This window comes from Salmo salar, chromosome 10 (assembly GCF_965601325.2).
Source record: "Salmo salar chromosome 10, fSalSal1, whole genome shotgun sequence".
Classification (NCBI taxonomy): domain Eukaryota; kingdom Metazoa; phylum Chordata; class Actinopteri; order Salmoniformes; family Salmonidae; genus Salmo; species Salmo salar.
Window position 1 is genome coordinate 98980313 of NC_138300.1, and position 13587 is coordinate 98993899.

A 13587-nucleotide genomic window follows, 5' to 3' on the forward strand; every position below is an offset into this window, starting at 1 on the left:
TATCCGTATTTTCTAAAACTGCATTGTTAGTTAGGGGTTTGTAAGTAAGCATTTCACTGTATTCGTCCCATGTGACTAATACAATTTGATTAGATTTGATTTGAAATACAAATACAATTGTTCAATTACGAGCCTAGTTGGTTTAGCCACAGAAAAATGGGGGGGAGGGGGCAATCTTCCCGCTAGCCATGATTGGCTGAGATAATGAGTGGGCTGGACATGCTGAGAGATGAGTTCGGATTGGTCTGCCATGTAGCAGCTTCTGTCTATTTGAGCTGGTCAGTATGTGTAGGTAATCCTGTCTAACGCAGGTGTTTATATATATATATATATATATATATATATACACTGCTCAAAAAAATAAAGGGAACACTTAAACAACACAATGTAACTCCAAGTCAATCACACTTCTGTGAAATCAAACTGTCCACTTAGGAAGCAACACTGATTGACAATAAATTTAACATGCTGTTGTGCAAATGGAATAGACAAAAGGTGGAAATTATAGGCAATTAGCAAGACACCCCCAATAAAGGAGTGGTTCTGCAGGTGGTAACCACAGACCAATTCTCAGTTCCTATGCTTCCTGGCTGATGTTTTGGTCACTTTTGAATGCTGGCGGTGCTTTCACTCTAGTGGTAGCATGAGACGGAGTCTACAACCCACACAAGTGGCTCAGGTAGTGCAGCTCATCCAGGATGGCACATCAATGCGAGCTGTGGCAAGAAGGTTTGCTGTGTCTGTCAGCGTAGTGTCCAGAGCATGGAGGCGCTACCAGGAGACAGGCCAGTACATCAGGAGACGTGGAGGAGGCCGTAGGAGGGCAACAACCCAGCAGCAGGACCGCTACCTCCGCCTTTGTGCAAGGAGGAGCAGGAGAAGCACTGCCAGAGCCCTGCAAAATGACCTCCAGCAGGCCACAAATGTGCATGTGTCTGCTCAAACGGTCAGAAACAGACTCCATGAGGGTGGTATGAGGGCCCGACGTCCACAGGTGGGGGTTGTGCTTACAGCCCAACACCGTGCAGGACGTTTGGCATTTGCCAGAGAACACCAAGATTGGCAAATTCGCCACTGGTGCCCTGTGCTCTTCACAGATGAAAGCAGGTTCACACTGAGCACATGACAGACGTGACAGAGTCTGGAGACACCGTGGAGAACGTTCTGCTGCCTGCAACATCCTCCAGCATGACCGGTTTGGCGGTGGGTCAGTCATGGTGTGGGGTGGCATTTCTTTGGGGGGCCGCACAGCCCTCCATGTGCTCGCCAGAGGTAGCCTGACTGCCATTAGGTACGGAGATGAGATCCTCAGACCCCTTGTGAGACCATATGCTGGTGCGGTTGGCCCTGGGTTCCTCCTAATGCAAGACAATGCTAGACCTCATGTGGCTGGAGTGTGTCAGCAGTTCCTGCAAGAGGAAGGCATTGATGCCATGGACTGGCCTGCCCGTTCCCCAGACCTGAATCCAATTGAGCACATCTGTGTCATCATGTCTCGCTCCATCCACCAACGCCACGTTGCACCACAGACTGTCCAGGAGTTGGCGGATGCTTTAGTGCAGGTCTGGGAGGAGATCCCTCAGGAGACCATCCGCCACCTCATCAGGAGCATGCCCAGGCGTTGTAGGGAGGTCATACAGGCACGTGGAGGCCACACACACTACTGAGCCTCATTTTGACTTGTTTTAAGGACATTACATCAAAGTTGGATCAGCCTGTAGTGTGGTTTTCCACTTTAATTTTGAGTGTGACTCCAAATCCAGACCTCCATGGGTTGATAAATTGGATTTCCATTGATTATTTATGTGTGATTTTGTTGTCAGCACATTCAACTATGTAAAGAAAAAAGTATTTCATAAGATTATTTCTTTCATTCAGATCTAGGATGTGTTGTTTAAGTTGTTTAAAATAACACAATTTAAAAATCAGCCGATAAATCAGTATCAGCTTTTTTTGGTTCTCCAATAAACAGTATCGGTATCGGCGTTGAAAAATCATAATCGGTTGACCTCTAATTTGCACATTTATACAAAAAAATAATCTTCAAGACATTTTCAAGTCTTGCCATAGATTTTCAAGCCGCTTTAAGTCAAAACTGTCACTCAGGAACATTTACTGTCGTCTTGGTCAGCAAGTCCAGTGTATATTTGTGTTTGAGGTTATTGTCCTGCTGAAAGGTGAATTTGTCTCCCAGTGTTTGTTGGAAAGCAGACTGAACCTGGTTTTTCTCTAGGATTTTGCCTGTGCTTAGCTCTATTCCATTTCTTTATATGGATAAACCAGAGTAGTGGGACAAAGGTACGGGACGGTAGGCAGGCAGGCAGAAAGGTCAAAACCGGGAAAACTAGGAAATAGGCACTATGGACAGGACAGGAGCAAGGGGAAAAACAGGAGACAAAGGGCTGTGAGACGTGTTAACTCTGGACACATGAAAGGTAGGATGTATACGAAGGGTCCGGGGCAACAGAAGACGAACAGCAGAGGGGCTAATGATTTTGGAGATGGGAAACGGGCCGATAAACCGGGGGAAGAGTTTGCAGGATTCCACCCGGAGGAGCAGATCCCAGGTGGACAGCCATACCTTCTGCCCGAGATGATACCGGGGAGCCGGGGTCCGGTGGCGATCCGCTTGTCGTCGATACCTGGAGGTGGTCTTGAGGATGGCCGACTGGCCTCTCCAAACATCTGGGCAGAAGGTATCCCGACCTCTTTCGGCTGGGAACGATGCACCTCCCGGACCCGTTTCCCTATTCTCCAGCTGTGTGCCGTTGCACGGCACGAGGTGGGAAGGATGGTCTCAGGCTCCGGGGTAATAGCCGTGGGGCTATAACGGCGAGACAATGCATCCGGCTTGACATTCTTGGATCCTGGCCGATATGAGAGGGAGAAGTTGAACCGTGTGAACAGCAGGGCCCATTTAGCTTGCCTGGAGTTGAGGCATTTGGCGGTGCGGAGATAATCCAGATTTTTGTGGTCGGTCCATACGATGAACGGGTGTTCCGCTCCTTCCAGCCAGTGCTTCCATTCCTCCAATGCTATCTTCACTGTGAGAAGCTCACGATTTCCCACATCATAGTTTTTCTCCGTGGCGTTCAGGCGATGGGAGAAGAAGGCGCAGGGATGTAGCTTCAGGTCCAGGGCAGAAAACTAGGAAACAGGCACTATAGACAGGACAGGAGCAAGGGTAAAAACACTGGTAGGTCTGAATGAATAAAACAAACTGGCAACAGACAAATAGAGAACTTAGGTATAAATACACAGAGGATAATGGGGAAGATGGGCGACACCTGGAGGGGGTTGGAGACAATCACAAAGACAGATGAAACAGATCAGGATGTGACAGATGACAAGCATACCGATAACATGATGCAGCCACCATCATGATTAAAAATATGAAGAGTGGTACTCAGTGATGTGTTGTGTTGGATTTGCCCCTAACATAACGCTTTGTATTCAGGAGATAAAGTTAATTTCTTCCTTCTTTTCACTCTCATTTAGGTTAGTATTTTGGAGTAACTACAATGTTGTTGGTCCATCCTCAGTTTTCTCATATCACAGCCATTAAACTCTGTAACTGTTTTAAAGTCACCATTGGCCTCATGGTGAAATCCCTGAGAGGTTTCCTTCCTTTCCGGCAACTGAGTTAGAACGAAGATATAGATGTACTATTGTAAAGGGGTTGTTCCACTGGATATCTTAAGGTGAATGCACCAATTTGTAAGTCGCTCTGGATAAGAGCGTCTGCTAAATGACGTAAATGTAAATGTAAATGTAAATTACCTGTAGCTGCTGGCTGATGAAGTCACTTTGTTTCTATAGCAACATGGTCATTGTTGTCTGTCACTGAAAAAATATAGAGTAAATGGAATAATGTAATTCTAATTATAGAAAACAACCAGCTTGCTGTCAACAGTCTGAGGGTTTAAAGTTTAAAGTTTCAGATTAAAAGGTTAAAAAGAAAAATCTTAAAAATCTACCATTGCAATGTTATGGACATTAAAACTTTACTGGATTTAATGCTGTGTCAAATAGCGCCAACAGACATAACCTACAAGGCCAAAGAGAACTCAATGTAACTTGATGCGTTTGATTTTCTCCTCTGAACTCAACAATCCGTTACAAAACTCACACATGCAAATGCACACACAAAAGCTTCCAACTCATCTACCAATGCAGGCTGCCTAGCAACCTGTTGCTATAAGATACTGCTGGGACTGTCGCCATGGCGGCAGATTCTCACTCTCTCTGCAGCGTTACAACACACACACACACACACCGCACCATTTAGCTCTGCTGTGGGGAGCGTTTCATAAGTCCTTGAGCATTCCCCGGTCCAGCGAACACCTGTTGTGTACAGAATTCAAATGAGAGAGAGAGAGACACACAGAGAGACAGAAAGAGAGACAGAGAGAGAGACACACACAGAGAGAGAGACAGACACACAGAAAGAGAGAGACAGAGAGACACAGAGGCAGAGAAAGCGAGAGAGAGACAGCAGAGAGAGAGCGCTAGAGAGAGAGAAACACAGAGAGACAGAGAGAGAGAGCTAGAGGCAGAGAACCACAGAGAGACAGAGAGAGAGAGACACAGAGAGAGCAGCTAGAGACGACAGAGAAACACAGAGAGACAGACAGAGAGAGAGAGCTAGAGAGACAGAGAAACACAGAAAGAGAGAGACACACACACAGAGAGACAACAGACACACACAGAGAGAGAGACAGACACACTTGGATAGAAAGATTGAGAGAGCGACATAGATAGAAAGAGAGAAAGAGAGAGGGATAGAGAGAAACAGGGATATAAAGAACAGAGGGAGAAAGACCCATCATGATTCTACATTGTCAGATCATGGTATCAATCATGTCATTGTATCATATCATTCATTAATATGAGATGCATTGTCTTTTGGCTGATGGTGACTACAGTTTGCTTACACTGAAATGAAACCCTAGAAAGTCAGACATGTGTGTATGTATTTGCTTTAATGCTTAACTCTGACATATGACTCTAATCATTCCCTGGATGTGACACTGCAACATGCTTCACCTCAGCCTTAACTGAGGGTTATCATAACAGTGCATATGATTCACAACCATGACTCAGTGAGTAGACCACACACATACACAGAGAGGGGAAAGGGAAAGGGGGATACCTAGTCAGTTGTACAACTGAATGCCTTCAACTGAAATGTGTCTTCCTCATTTAACCCAACATTTAAATGCGTTAGATGATTAGAGTGATTAGAGTCATATGTCAGAGTTAAGCATTAAAGCAAACACATACACACACGTCTGACGTTCTAGGGTTTCATTTCAGTGTAAGCAAACTGTGCGGGGGGCTGCCTTAATCAACATCCACGTCTTCGACACCCGGGGAACAGTGGGTTAACTGCCTTGCTCAGGGGCACAACATATTTTTTACCTTGTCAGTTTGGGGATTTGATCCAGCAACCTTTCGGTTGCTGGCCCAACACTCTAACCACTAGAGGGAAGGATAAGGGAATAAAAAAGATGGAGGAGAGCAGATGTGAAGAGAGGAGAGACATGAAGAAAGGAAAGACGCAGGAGAAAAATACGAGAGAACAGGAAGCAGTGCTTGTTTTCTCTCCCAATGTTGCTATGACGACCTCTCCTCTGGATTCCTTTTCATTGTGCTACCTCTCATCCCTCATTCTCACTGCCTTTCAGCCTGCAGGGCGCGTGCATGGGTGTGTGTCTCTGTGACATGCTTTTCTGAAACTTAGTTGCTCAGCTCTCATAACCCCCTCACTTTGCCTAACAGGAATGGTTACACTTCTCCTCAGAGTGCTTCCATCCTTCCGTCCATCCAATCTTCTCTCTCTCTCTCTTTCTCTTTCTCTGCTGTCCATATTGTGCGTTATGTGATTAGGTAAGACTAGGTAAACTTAAACATTTAACACTAAACATGACATTCAATCCTGACTTGGATTAGGGTTAGATGGGTTAGGATTTAGGTTAGAGGTTTATAAAAATATATATTTATATATCTTTATTTGTATTTATAGATTTGCAGCTCTATCATACAATAAACACTCACACACCTACCGTACATAGTTCAACAAGGCTTTGCTGCTCAAACTCAGAGCAGCAAAGCCATGTTGAACAATGTATGGTAGGTGACTTGTTAGGGTTTGTTGGGAGAGAATGGAAACTTTTGTGCAATCCTATTGTCTTTTCTCCTCAATTGTCAGCAGTGGCACAGGAATGGCTGCGGGCATAAACAGTGACACAAACACACAGTCATTTTCTTTTACACACATGCAGAAGGGAGAGCGGAGGAGATATAGGAAGAGAGGGAGATGTGGAACGGTTGGAGAGAAAGGGGAGATGGAATCCGCCGCTTTACACACACACACACACACACACACACACACACTCACAGGCACACGCACCCACACACACACACACAAACACACGCACACACTCACAGGCACACGCACGCACACACACACACACACACACACACACACACACACACACACACACACACACACACACACACACACACACACACACACACAAAGGCCCACACACACACACACACACACAGGCACACGCACACACACACACAGGCACACGCACACACCCGCACAGTGCATTAAAGTTTATACAATAGCTACCAGCATTCTTCCTCTGCACGGAAGAGATGCTGAAGTCTCTGAAAGCTTCTTTGGTTTTAATAGTTCATTCTCTATGTAGCCAGCACTATCCTCCACTAGACAGCTTTTAAAAAGCAAACCAGTGAGCCAAATGGAAACTCACTGAGCCTGCAATTCAGAGGTATTAAATCATTATTATTTTATTTGGAGAGAGAAGGAGAGTAGAGACGGACAGAAACTCAGATTAAATCATCTTTGTCTTTCCTGCTCAAGCCCACTGGCTACTGAGAGAAAGAGACAAGAGAGAGAGAGAGAGAGAGGCACACACATACTGACTGAGATACAGTGGGGTTCGGGAGAGTGCAGATTCATCCTGTAGAGATCTCCCCACAGCCTCAGAGAGAGAAAAGGAGGAATATTTTAAAAAGAGAGAAATACAGAATGGGAAATACATGTGTTTTAAGGGGAGAGTGAGGAAGGATGATTTATTGTGGAGCAAGCCATTGACACAGCGAGAAAAAGACAAGCTGACTGAACATTCCAGGAGAAAAACAACGCTGACAAGATCGTGGGATAGGAAAAGAGGGACAGAAGGAGAGAGGACGGATCGAGAGATGCATGCAGTCAACCGTACTCATTCGATGGTAAGGATTATTTTTCATTCGATGGTAAGGATTATTTTTCATTCGATAGTAAGGATTATTTTTCATTCGATGGTAAGGATTATTTTTCATTCGATGGTAAGGATTATTTTTTGTGAGATGCAAATGTGTGTGTTTGTGTTCGCTAGGACATATGTCTGGGTTAGACACAGATACACTGGCACTGAGGTAAACACATGGACACACACACACACACACACACACACACACACACACACACACACACACACACACACACACACACACACACACACACACACACACACACACACACACCACACACACACACACACAGAGAGAATCAGAGCAGTAGAAGGAGAAGAGTGCCATCTGTGATGTGCCACAGTGGTGTCATCTCATTTGTGCTAACTGCTAAGACTCTGTCGTGTTTTTGTGTGTATGTGTGTGTGTGCCAGCGTGTTTGTGTTTCTGTGTATTGAAGCGATCGAGGCACCAGGCTGATGCATATCTATTTTTATTGATCAGCATCGAGCACCCTCTCTCTAACTCTCCCTCTCTTTCCCTCTCCTTTATCCCTGTCATTCCATTTTCTTTGCTCTCTCTCTCCCATACCTCCATCTCCCTCTGTCTGTCAGTACAGATAGCTTAGTTCCACTGCAGATTACTCCTTCATCCCTCCTACTGCAGTCTCAGCTACAGCCAGACAACCTCCTCTAGTCTTCTCCTTTCCTCCTCTCCCACCTTTCCTCCTCTACCTCGTTTCCTCCTCAGTAATCAAAAGGTTGTTGAATTGAATCCCCGAGCTGACAAAGTAAAAATCTGTTGTTCTGCCCCGGAATAAGGCAGTTAACCCACTGTTCCCTGGGCGCCGAAGATGTGGATGTCGATTAAGGCAGCCCCTCGCACCTCTCTGATTCAGAGGGGTTGGGTTAAATGCAGAAGACACATTTCATTTGAATACATTCAGTTGGACAACTGACTAGGTATCCTCATCTCCTCTATCTCCTTTTGATATATTCCTTTTATTTCCTTGACACATGGTCTTGTAGTCTCTCTACCCTTTTCTTTCCATTGTGTGTGTGTGTATATGTGTTTTATTTCAGACTTCCTCTGTTATCTTAACTGGTAAACACTGCCACCAGGTGGTGACTGGTCGTCATCAGTACACACTTCACAAGCACAAATATTTTCATTCATTCAAAACATAAAGTAAATAAGAAAAGAGGGGCAAAAATCAAATCAAATGTAATCCTTTGCATATGAAAAGAGACTGGAAATCAAATCAAATGGAATGGTTGAGAGTTGAAAGAACAGGAGGTACTCTCTCAACCTGTCCTTTGGCTTTCTAAATGTGTTACAAAACCTGTCCTTAACACATTATCTTCCCCGTCTCTCTCCACCGCTCTTGCTCACTCCCTCTCTCTCTCTGCCAGGTCATCTCCTTAGTGTGTACAGAGCCATGCCCAGTACACCTGTCGCCACAATGTGACAGCGACTGTCTGACCACGGAGACCATCACCTAGACAATCCACAACACTTTAGATTCCTATGGCACTGTAACCTGACAACAGCAGATACCTACAGCGCTGTAACTTGGCAACAACACTGAGTCACCTCAATCGAATTGCCACCACTGAATCGACTCCTCTGAATCAACTCCTCTCTGCTGTAAGGATGCTGAGGGTGTCAATGGTCCTACTGCAGAGGCAGCTGATCCTGTGTGTGTGGGTGTGTGTGTCCAGTGCACTAGTGGTCCATTCCCTGCCATGGAGCATCTCCTGCCCGGCAGGGTGTGTGTGTCAGATCAAGCCCTGGTTTTCCCCCCAGTCAATGTCCCGCGAGGTTCCAACTGTGGACTGTAACAACCTGTTCCTGACCCAGCTCCCCTCCCCTCTCCCCCTAGACACACACACCCTCTGTCTGCAGAGTAACCTGCTGTCTGCCTTGGAGACATCACTGTTACAGACACTCCCCAACCTCACAGAGCTGGATCTGTCTCAGAACCGCTTCAGCAGTGTCAGGACACTAACCTCAACCCAGCCCCAGACTCCCTCCCTGCGCTCCCTACTCTCCTTGCACATGGAGGAGAACCAGCTCTGGTCCCTGCCCCCTGCCGCCTTCTCTTCCCTGCCTGCCCTACAGGAGCTCTTCCTCAGCCACAACCAGCTGGCCTCCCTGGCTCCTAGAGCCTTCTCTGGTTTGGGCTCCCTGCTGCGCCTGCACCTCAACAACAACCACCTGACATCAATTGACCCCCTCTGGTTCACCACCCTGCCCTGCCTCCAGGTGCTGATGCTGGGGGGAAACCCAGTGGAGGTCCTCCCTGAACGGGGCTTCCAGGCGCTGGGGTCTCTTCGCAGCCTGGTGCTGGGGGGCATGGGGCTGAAAGGGTTGCCTGAGAGGGCCCTGGAGGGGCTGGACAGTCTGGAGAGCCTGTCCTTCTACGACAACCTCCTCACCACTGTCCCCACACACGCTCTGAGGAGGCTCCCAGGCCTGAAGTTCCTTGACCTGAATAAGAACCGTCTGAGTCTGGTTCAGACAGGGGACTTCAGGGACCTGGTCCACCTGACAGAGCTGGGTCTGAACAACATGGAGGAGCTGGTGGCCATCGAGAGGGCAGCCATGGAGAACCTGCCTGAGCTCACCAAGCTGGAGATCACCAACAACCCCCGGCTGTCCTACATCCACCCCCAGGCCTTCTTTCGGCTAAGCAGGCTCGAGAGCCTGATGCTGAACTCCAACGCTCTGACTGCTCTGCACCAACACACTGTCCTGTCTCTGCCCAGACTGAGGGAGGTCAGCCTGCACTCCAACCCCCTCCGCTGTGACTGCCTGTTTCGCTGGGTGGCTGAGGAGCACCCTCACACAGATGCCAACGCACACACAAAAACACAGATGCCACAGGCTGTGAGGTTTATCCAGCCCCAGGCCACATTGTGTTCTGAGCCTCCAGAGCTGAGGGCTCGCAGGGTGAGGGAGGTGTCAATCACAGAGATGTCAGCCTCCTGCCTCCCCCTCATCCCCCCTGGCATCCTCCCCCCCTACGTAAGGGTGAGAGAAGGGGAGAAGCTGGCCCTGCACTGTCGCGCCCTGGCAGAGCCTCAGCCCACAATCTACTGGGTCACTCCTTCTGGACAGAGACTGGGATCATCCAACAACACCCACAGCCCCAAGCCTGCATCCAGACCCTTCTCCAAGCCTGCATCCAGACCCTACTCCAAGCCTGCATCCAGACCCTACTCCAAGCCTGGATCCAGACCCTACTCCAAGCCTGGATCCAGACCCTACTCCAAGCCTGGATCCAGCCTCAACTCCAAGCCTGCATCCAGCCAGACATCCAACTACTCCTCTTACCATTCCCACTTACCCAGCCCAGCATCTGGTAATGCCTCTGTCCTCTTTTCCAGCCTCACCCCTTCCTCTCCTCCCCTCCTCTCCTCCTCTGTCTACCGGCTCCTGCCAGAGGGAACATTGGAGATCGTCATGGTGACATCCCGGGAGGCGGGTCTGTACACCTGTGTGGCTGAGAACACACTGGGGGCCGACACTCACAGTGTGACTGTAGTGGTGCAGGGGCCAGGGAGGGGGTTGAGGCAACAGATGTTGGAGGGTAGAGGATAGGGGTTAAAGAAGAGGGTTTTGAGGGAAGGGAGGTCACATGAGGGCAAGGGTCAAGACAGCAAGCATGAGGAGCAGCACACATATGAATAAAGCCTAGCTATATAAATAATGAATGATATTATACACATAATAACACACACACATACTTGCAGTACATCGTTTCCAAAGATAACGTCGCTTCCAGGGATGATTTATAGGATAGATATGGCTACCACTCTTGGCGGGGGTGCGGTTGTAGGTGGTTGTGAAGCCCGATCCTGGAGGCACGTCCTGCCGCAGTTGGGACATGTTAGGGCTGAATCTGGAGCTGCTTGTGGGAGTGGTTGGGCGCATTGGGGCCTGTAAATAGGACATATGACACAGTGGCAGTACATACAACAGTGGTGTACAGTCAGATATGTATATATTTTATATATACAGTACATTTGGAAAGTATTAAGACCCCTTTACTTTTTCCACATTTTGTTATGTTACAGCCTTATTCTTAAATTGATTAAATCGTTTTTTTCTCTAATCAATCTACACACAATACTCCATAATGACAAAACAAAATCAGGTTTTTAGAAAGTTGTAAAAATGTATTATAAAAAAAAAAACATAACATAAGTATTCAGACCCTTTACTCAGTACTTTGTTGAAGCACCTACAGCCTCGAGTCTGTAATCGCTACAAGCTTGGCACACCTGTATTTGGGGAGTTTCTCCCATTCTTCTCTGCAGATTCTCTCAGGCTCTGTCAGGTTGGATGGGGAGCGTTGCTGCACAGCTATTTTCAGGTCTCTCCAGATATGTTCGATCGGGTTCAAGTCCGGGCTTTGGCTGGGCTACTCAAGGACATTCAGAGACTTGTCACGAAGCCACTCCTGCATTGTCTTGGCTGTCTGCTTAGGGTCGTTGTCCTGCTGGAAGGTGAACCTTCACCCCAATCTGAGTGCATGAGCGCTCTGGAGCAGGTTTTCATCAAGGATCTCTCTGTACTTTTCTCCGTTCATCTTTCTCTCGATCCAGACAAGTCTCCCAGTCCCTGCTGCTGAAAAACATCCTCGCAGCATGATGCTGCCACCACCATGCTTCACCGTAGGGATGGTACCAGGTTTCCTCCAGACGTGATTCTTGGCATTCAGGCCAAAGAGTTTAATGTTGGTTTCATCAGACCAGAGAATCTTGTTTCTCATGGCCTGAGAGTCCTTTAGGTGCCTTTTGGCAAACTCCAAGCAGGCTGTCATGTGCCTTTTATTGAGGAGTGACTTTGGTCTGGCCACTCTACCATAAAGGCCTGATTGGTGGAGTGCTGCAGAGATGGTTGTCCTTCTGGAAGTTTCTCCCATCTCTGCAGAGGAACTCTGGAGCTCTGTCAGAGTGACCATCGGGTCCCCGATTGCTCAATTTGGCCAGGCGGCCAGCTTTAGGAAGAGTCTTGGTGGTGGTTCCAAACTTCTTCCATTTAAGAATGGAGGCCACTGTGTTCTTGGGGACCGTCAATGCTGCAGAAATGTTTTGGTACCCTTCCCCAGATCTGTGCCTTGACACAATCCTGTCTCAGAGTTCTACGGACAATTCCTTCAACCTCATGGCTTGGTTTTTGCTCTAACGTTCTTTGTCAACTGTGGGACCTTATATAGAATATATTATCAAAAGTGTCTAAAAACCTGTTTTTGTTTTGTCATTATGGGGTATTGTGTATAGACTGATGCGGACATTTTCCACAAAATGTGGAAAAAGGGAAGGGGTCTGAATACTTTCCGAATGCACTGTATGCATAGGCCTACACATTGACATTGTTTGAGTTTGTATAAAGAGGACACTCAAACTGTGGTACTTGCCATAGAGAAAAGAAATGGACTATTACAGGAGAGAAGTCTTACCCTCTTCACTTACACAAGGGGACAGGCATTTTCCAAACAGTGTCATTTTATCGTAGCCTATCCCTGCTTTCTTTGAGGTTTTGTAAAACTAAGTGGTTAATGTGACCAGCCCTTTCTCACTCCGCCTATTCCATCAGCTTCCTGTCACCTTGCGTTATTCTTCTATCCTACTGCCTTTACATAACATGACCTTGTTTTCCTACCCAGTGTACCACTTCTCTTTCAAATAGGATTGAGATGTATTCAATTCTATTTTGAGCTATTATTAAAAAGAAGTTGGACTGATTTATGTTGATGGTTTGTTTTCCTGTCCATATTCACTAATTCCCTTATTGCTGGAGGCAAATGAGGAGGCAGATGAGAGCAATAAATTATGCACTCTCCAAAATGGTAACAGTTGACTACATTGAATTCACAACTCAATATTTCTATCCATCTTTCTATGACAACTTAAATTCATATTTTAATCTAGAACTTTTATCTTTCTACTGGCCATGGACTGTAACAGGAATACGATCTCAGATCATTATTCCCTACATAATTAGAATGTTATGCAGAAGAGCCAGTATTTTTGTTGAAAAAGCACACAAAATAAAACAAAGACTCAGAAGATTATTACTTCTCATTGAACACAAACACAACTTAACAGAAATGATACAAGGAACTGAGCAGTTAGCATCTCAACTGGTGTTAAACTCAGTTTGGCTTCTTTATCTCTTTCTTCCTCACACAGAGGGCCTTTTGCACCTTTTACCAAGAAACAGAACTTAGCTAACAGAAAATGTCTCTTACTCAAGGCATTGATTAATTATTTTCAGAATATATTTTGTTTTAGGCCAGGAAAATGTAGTTTAAAA

General features: G+C 46.6%; 1 protein-coding gene across 1 annotated transcript; it reads left to right on the top strand.

The window, feature by feature from the left end:
* The first annotated feature begins 6806 nt into the window (after positions 1-6806).
* Positions 6807-13015, top strand: LOC106561319 (leucine-rich repeat neuronal protein 2-like). Its single transcript, XM_014125155.3, has 2 exons — positions 6807-7263; positions 8676-13015. Exon 2 carries the CDS (start codon positions 8917-8919, stop codon positions 10864-10866), a length of 1950 nt encoding a protein of 649 aa, XP_013980630.2. The 5' UTR covers positions 6807-7263; positions 8676-8916; the 3' UTR covers positions 10867-13015.
* Positions 13016-13587: the final 572 nt, after the last annotated feature.

What these genes read in the sequence shown, in the direction of transcription:
- LOC106561319 (XM_014125155.3), top strand. Translation starts at nt 8,917, where the DNA reads ATGCTGAGGGTGTCAATGGTCCTACTGCAGAGGCAGCTGATCCTGTGT.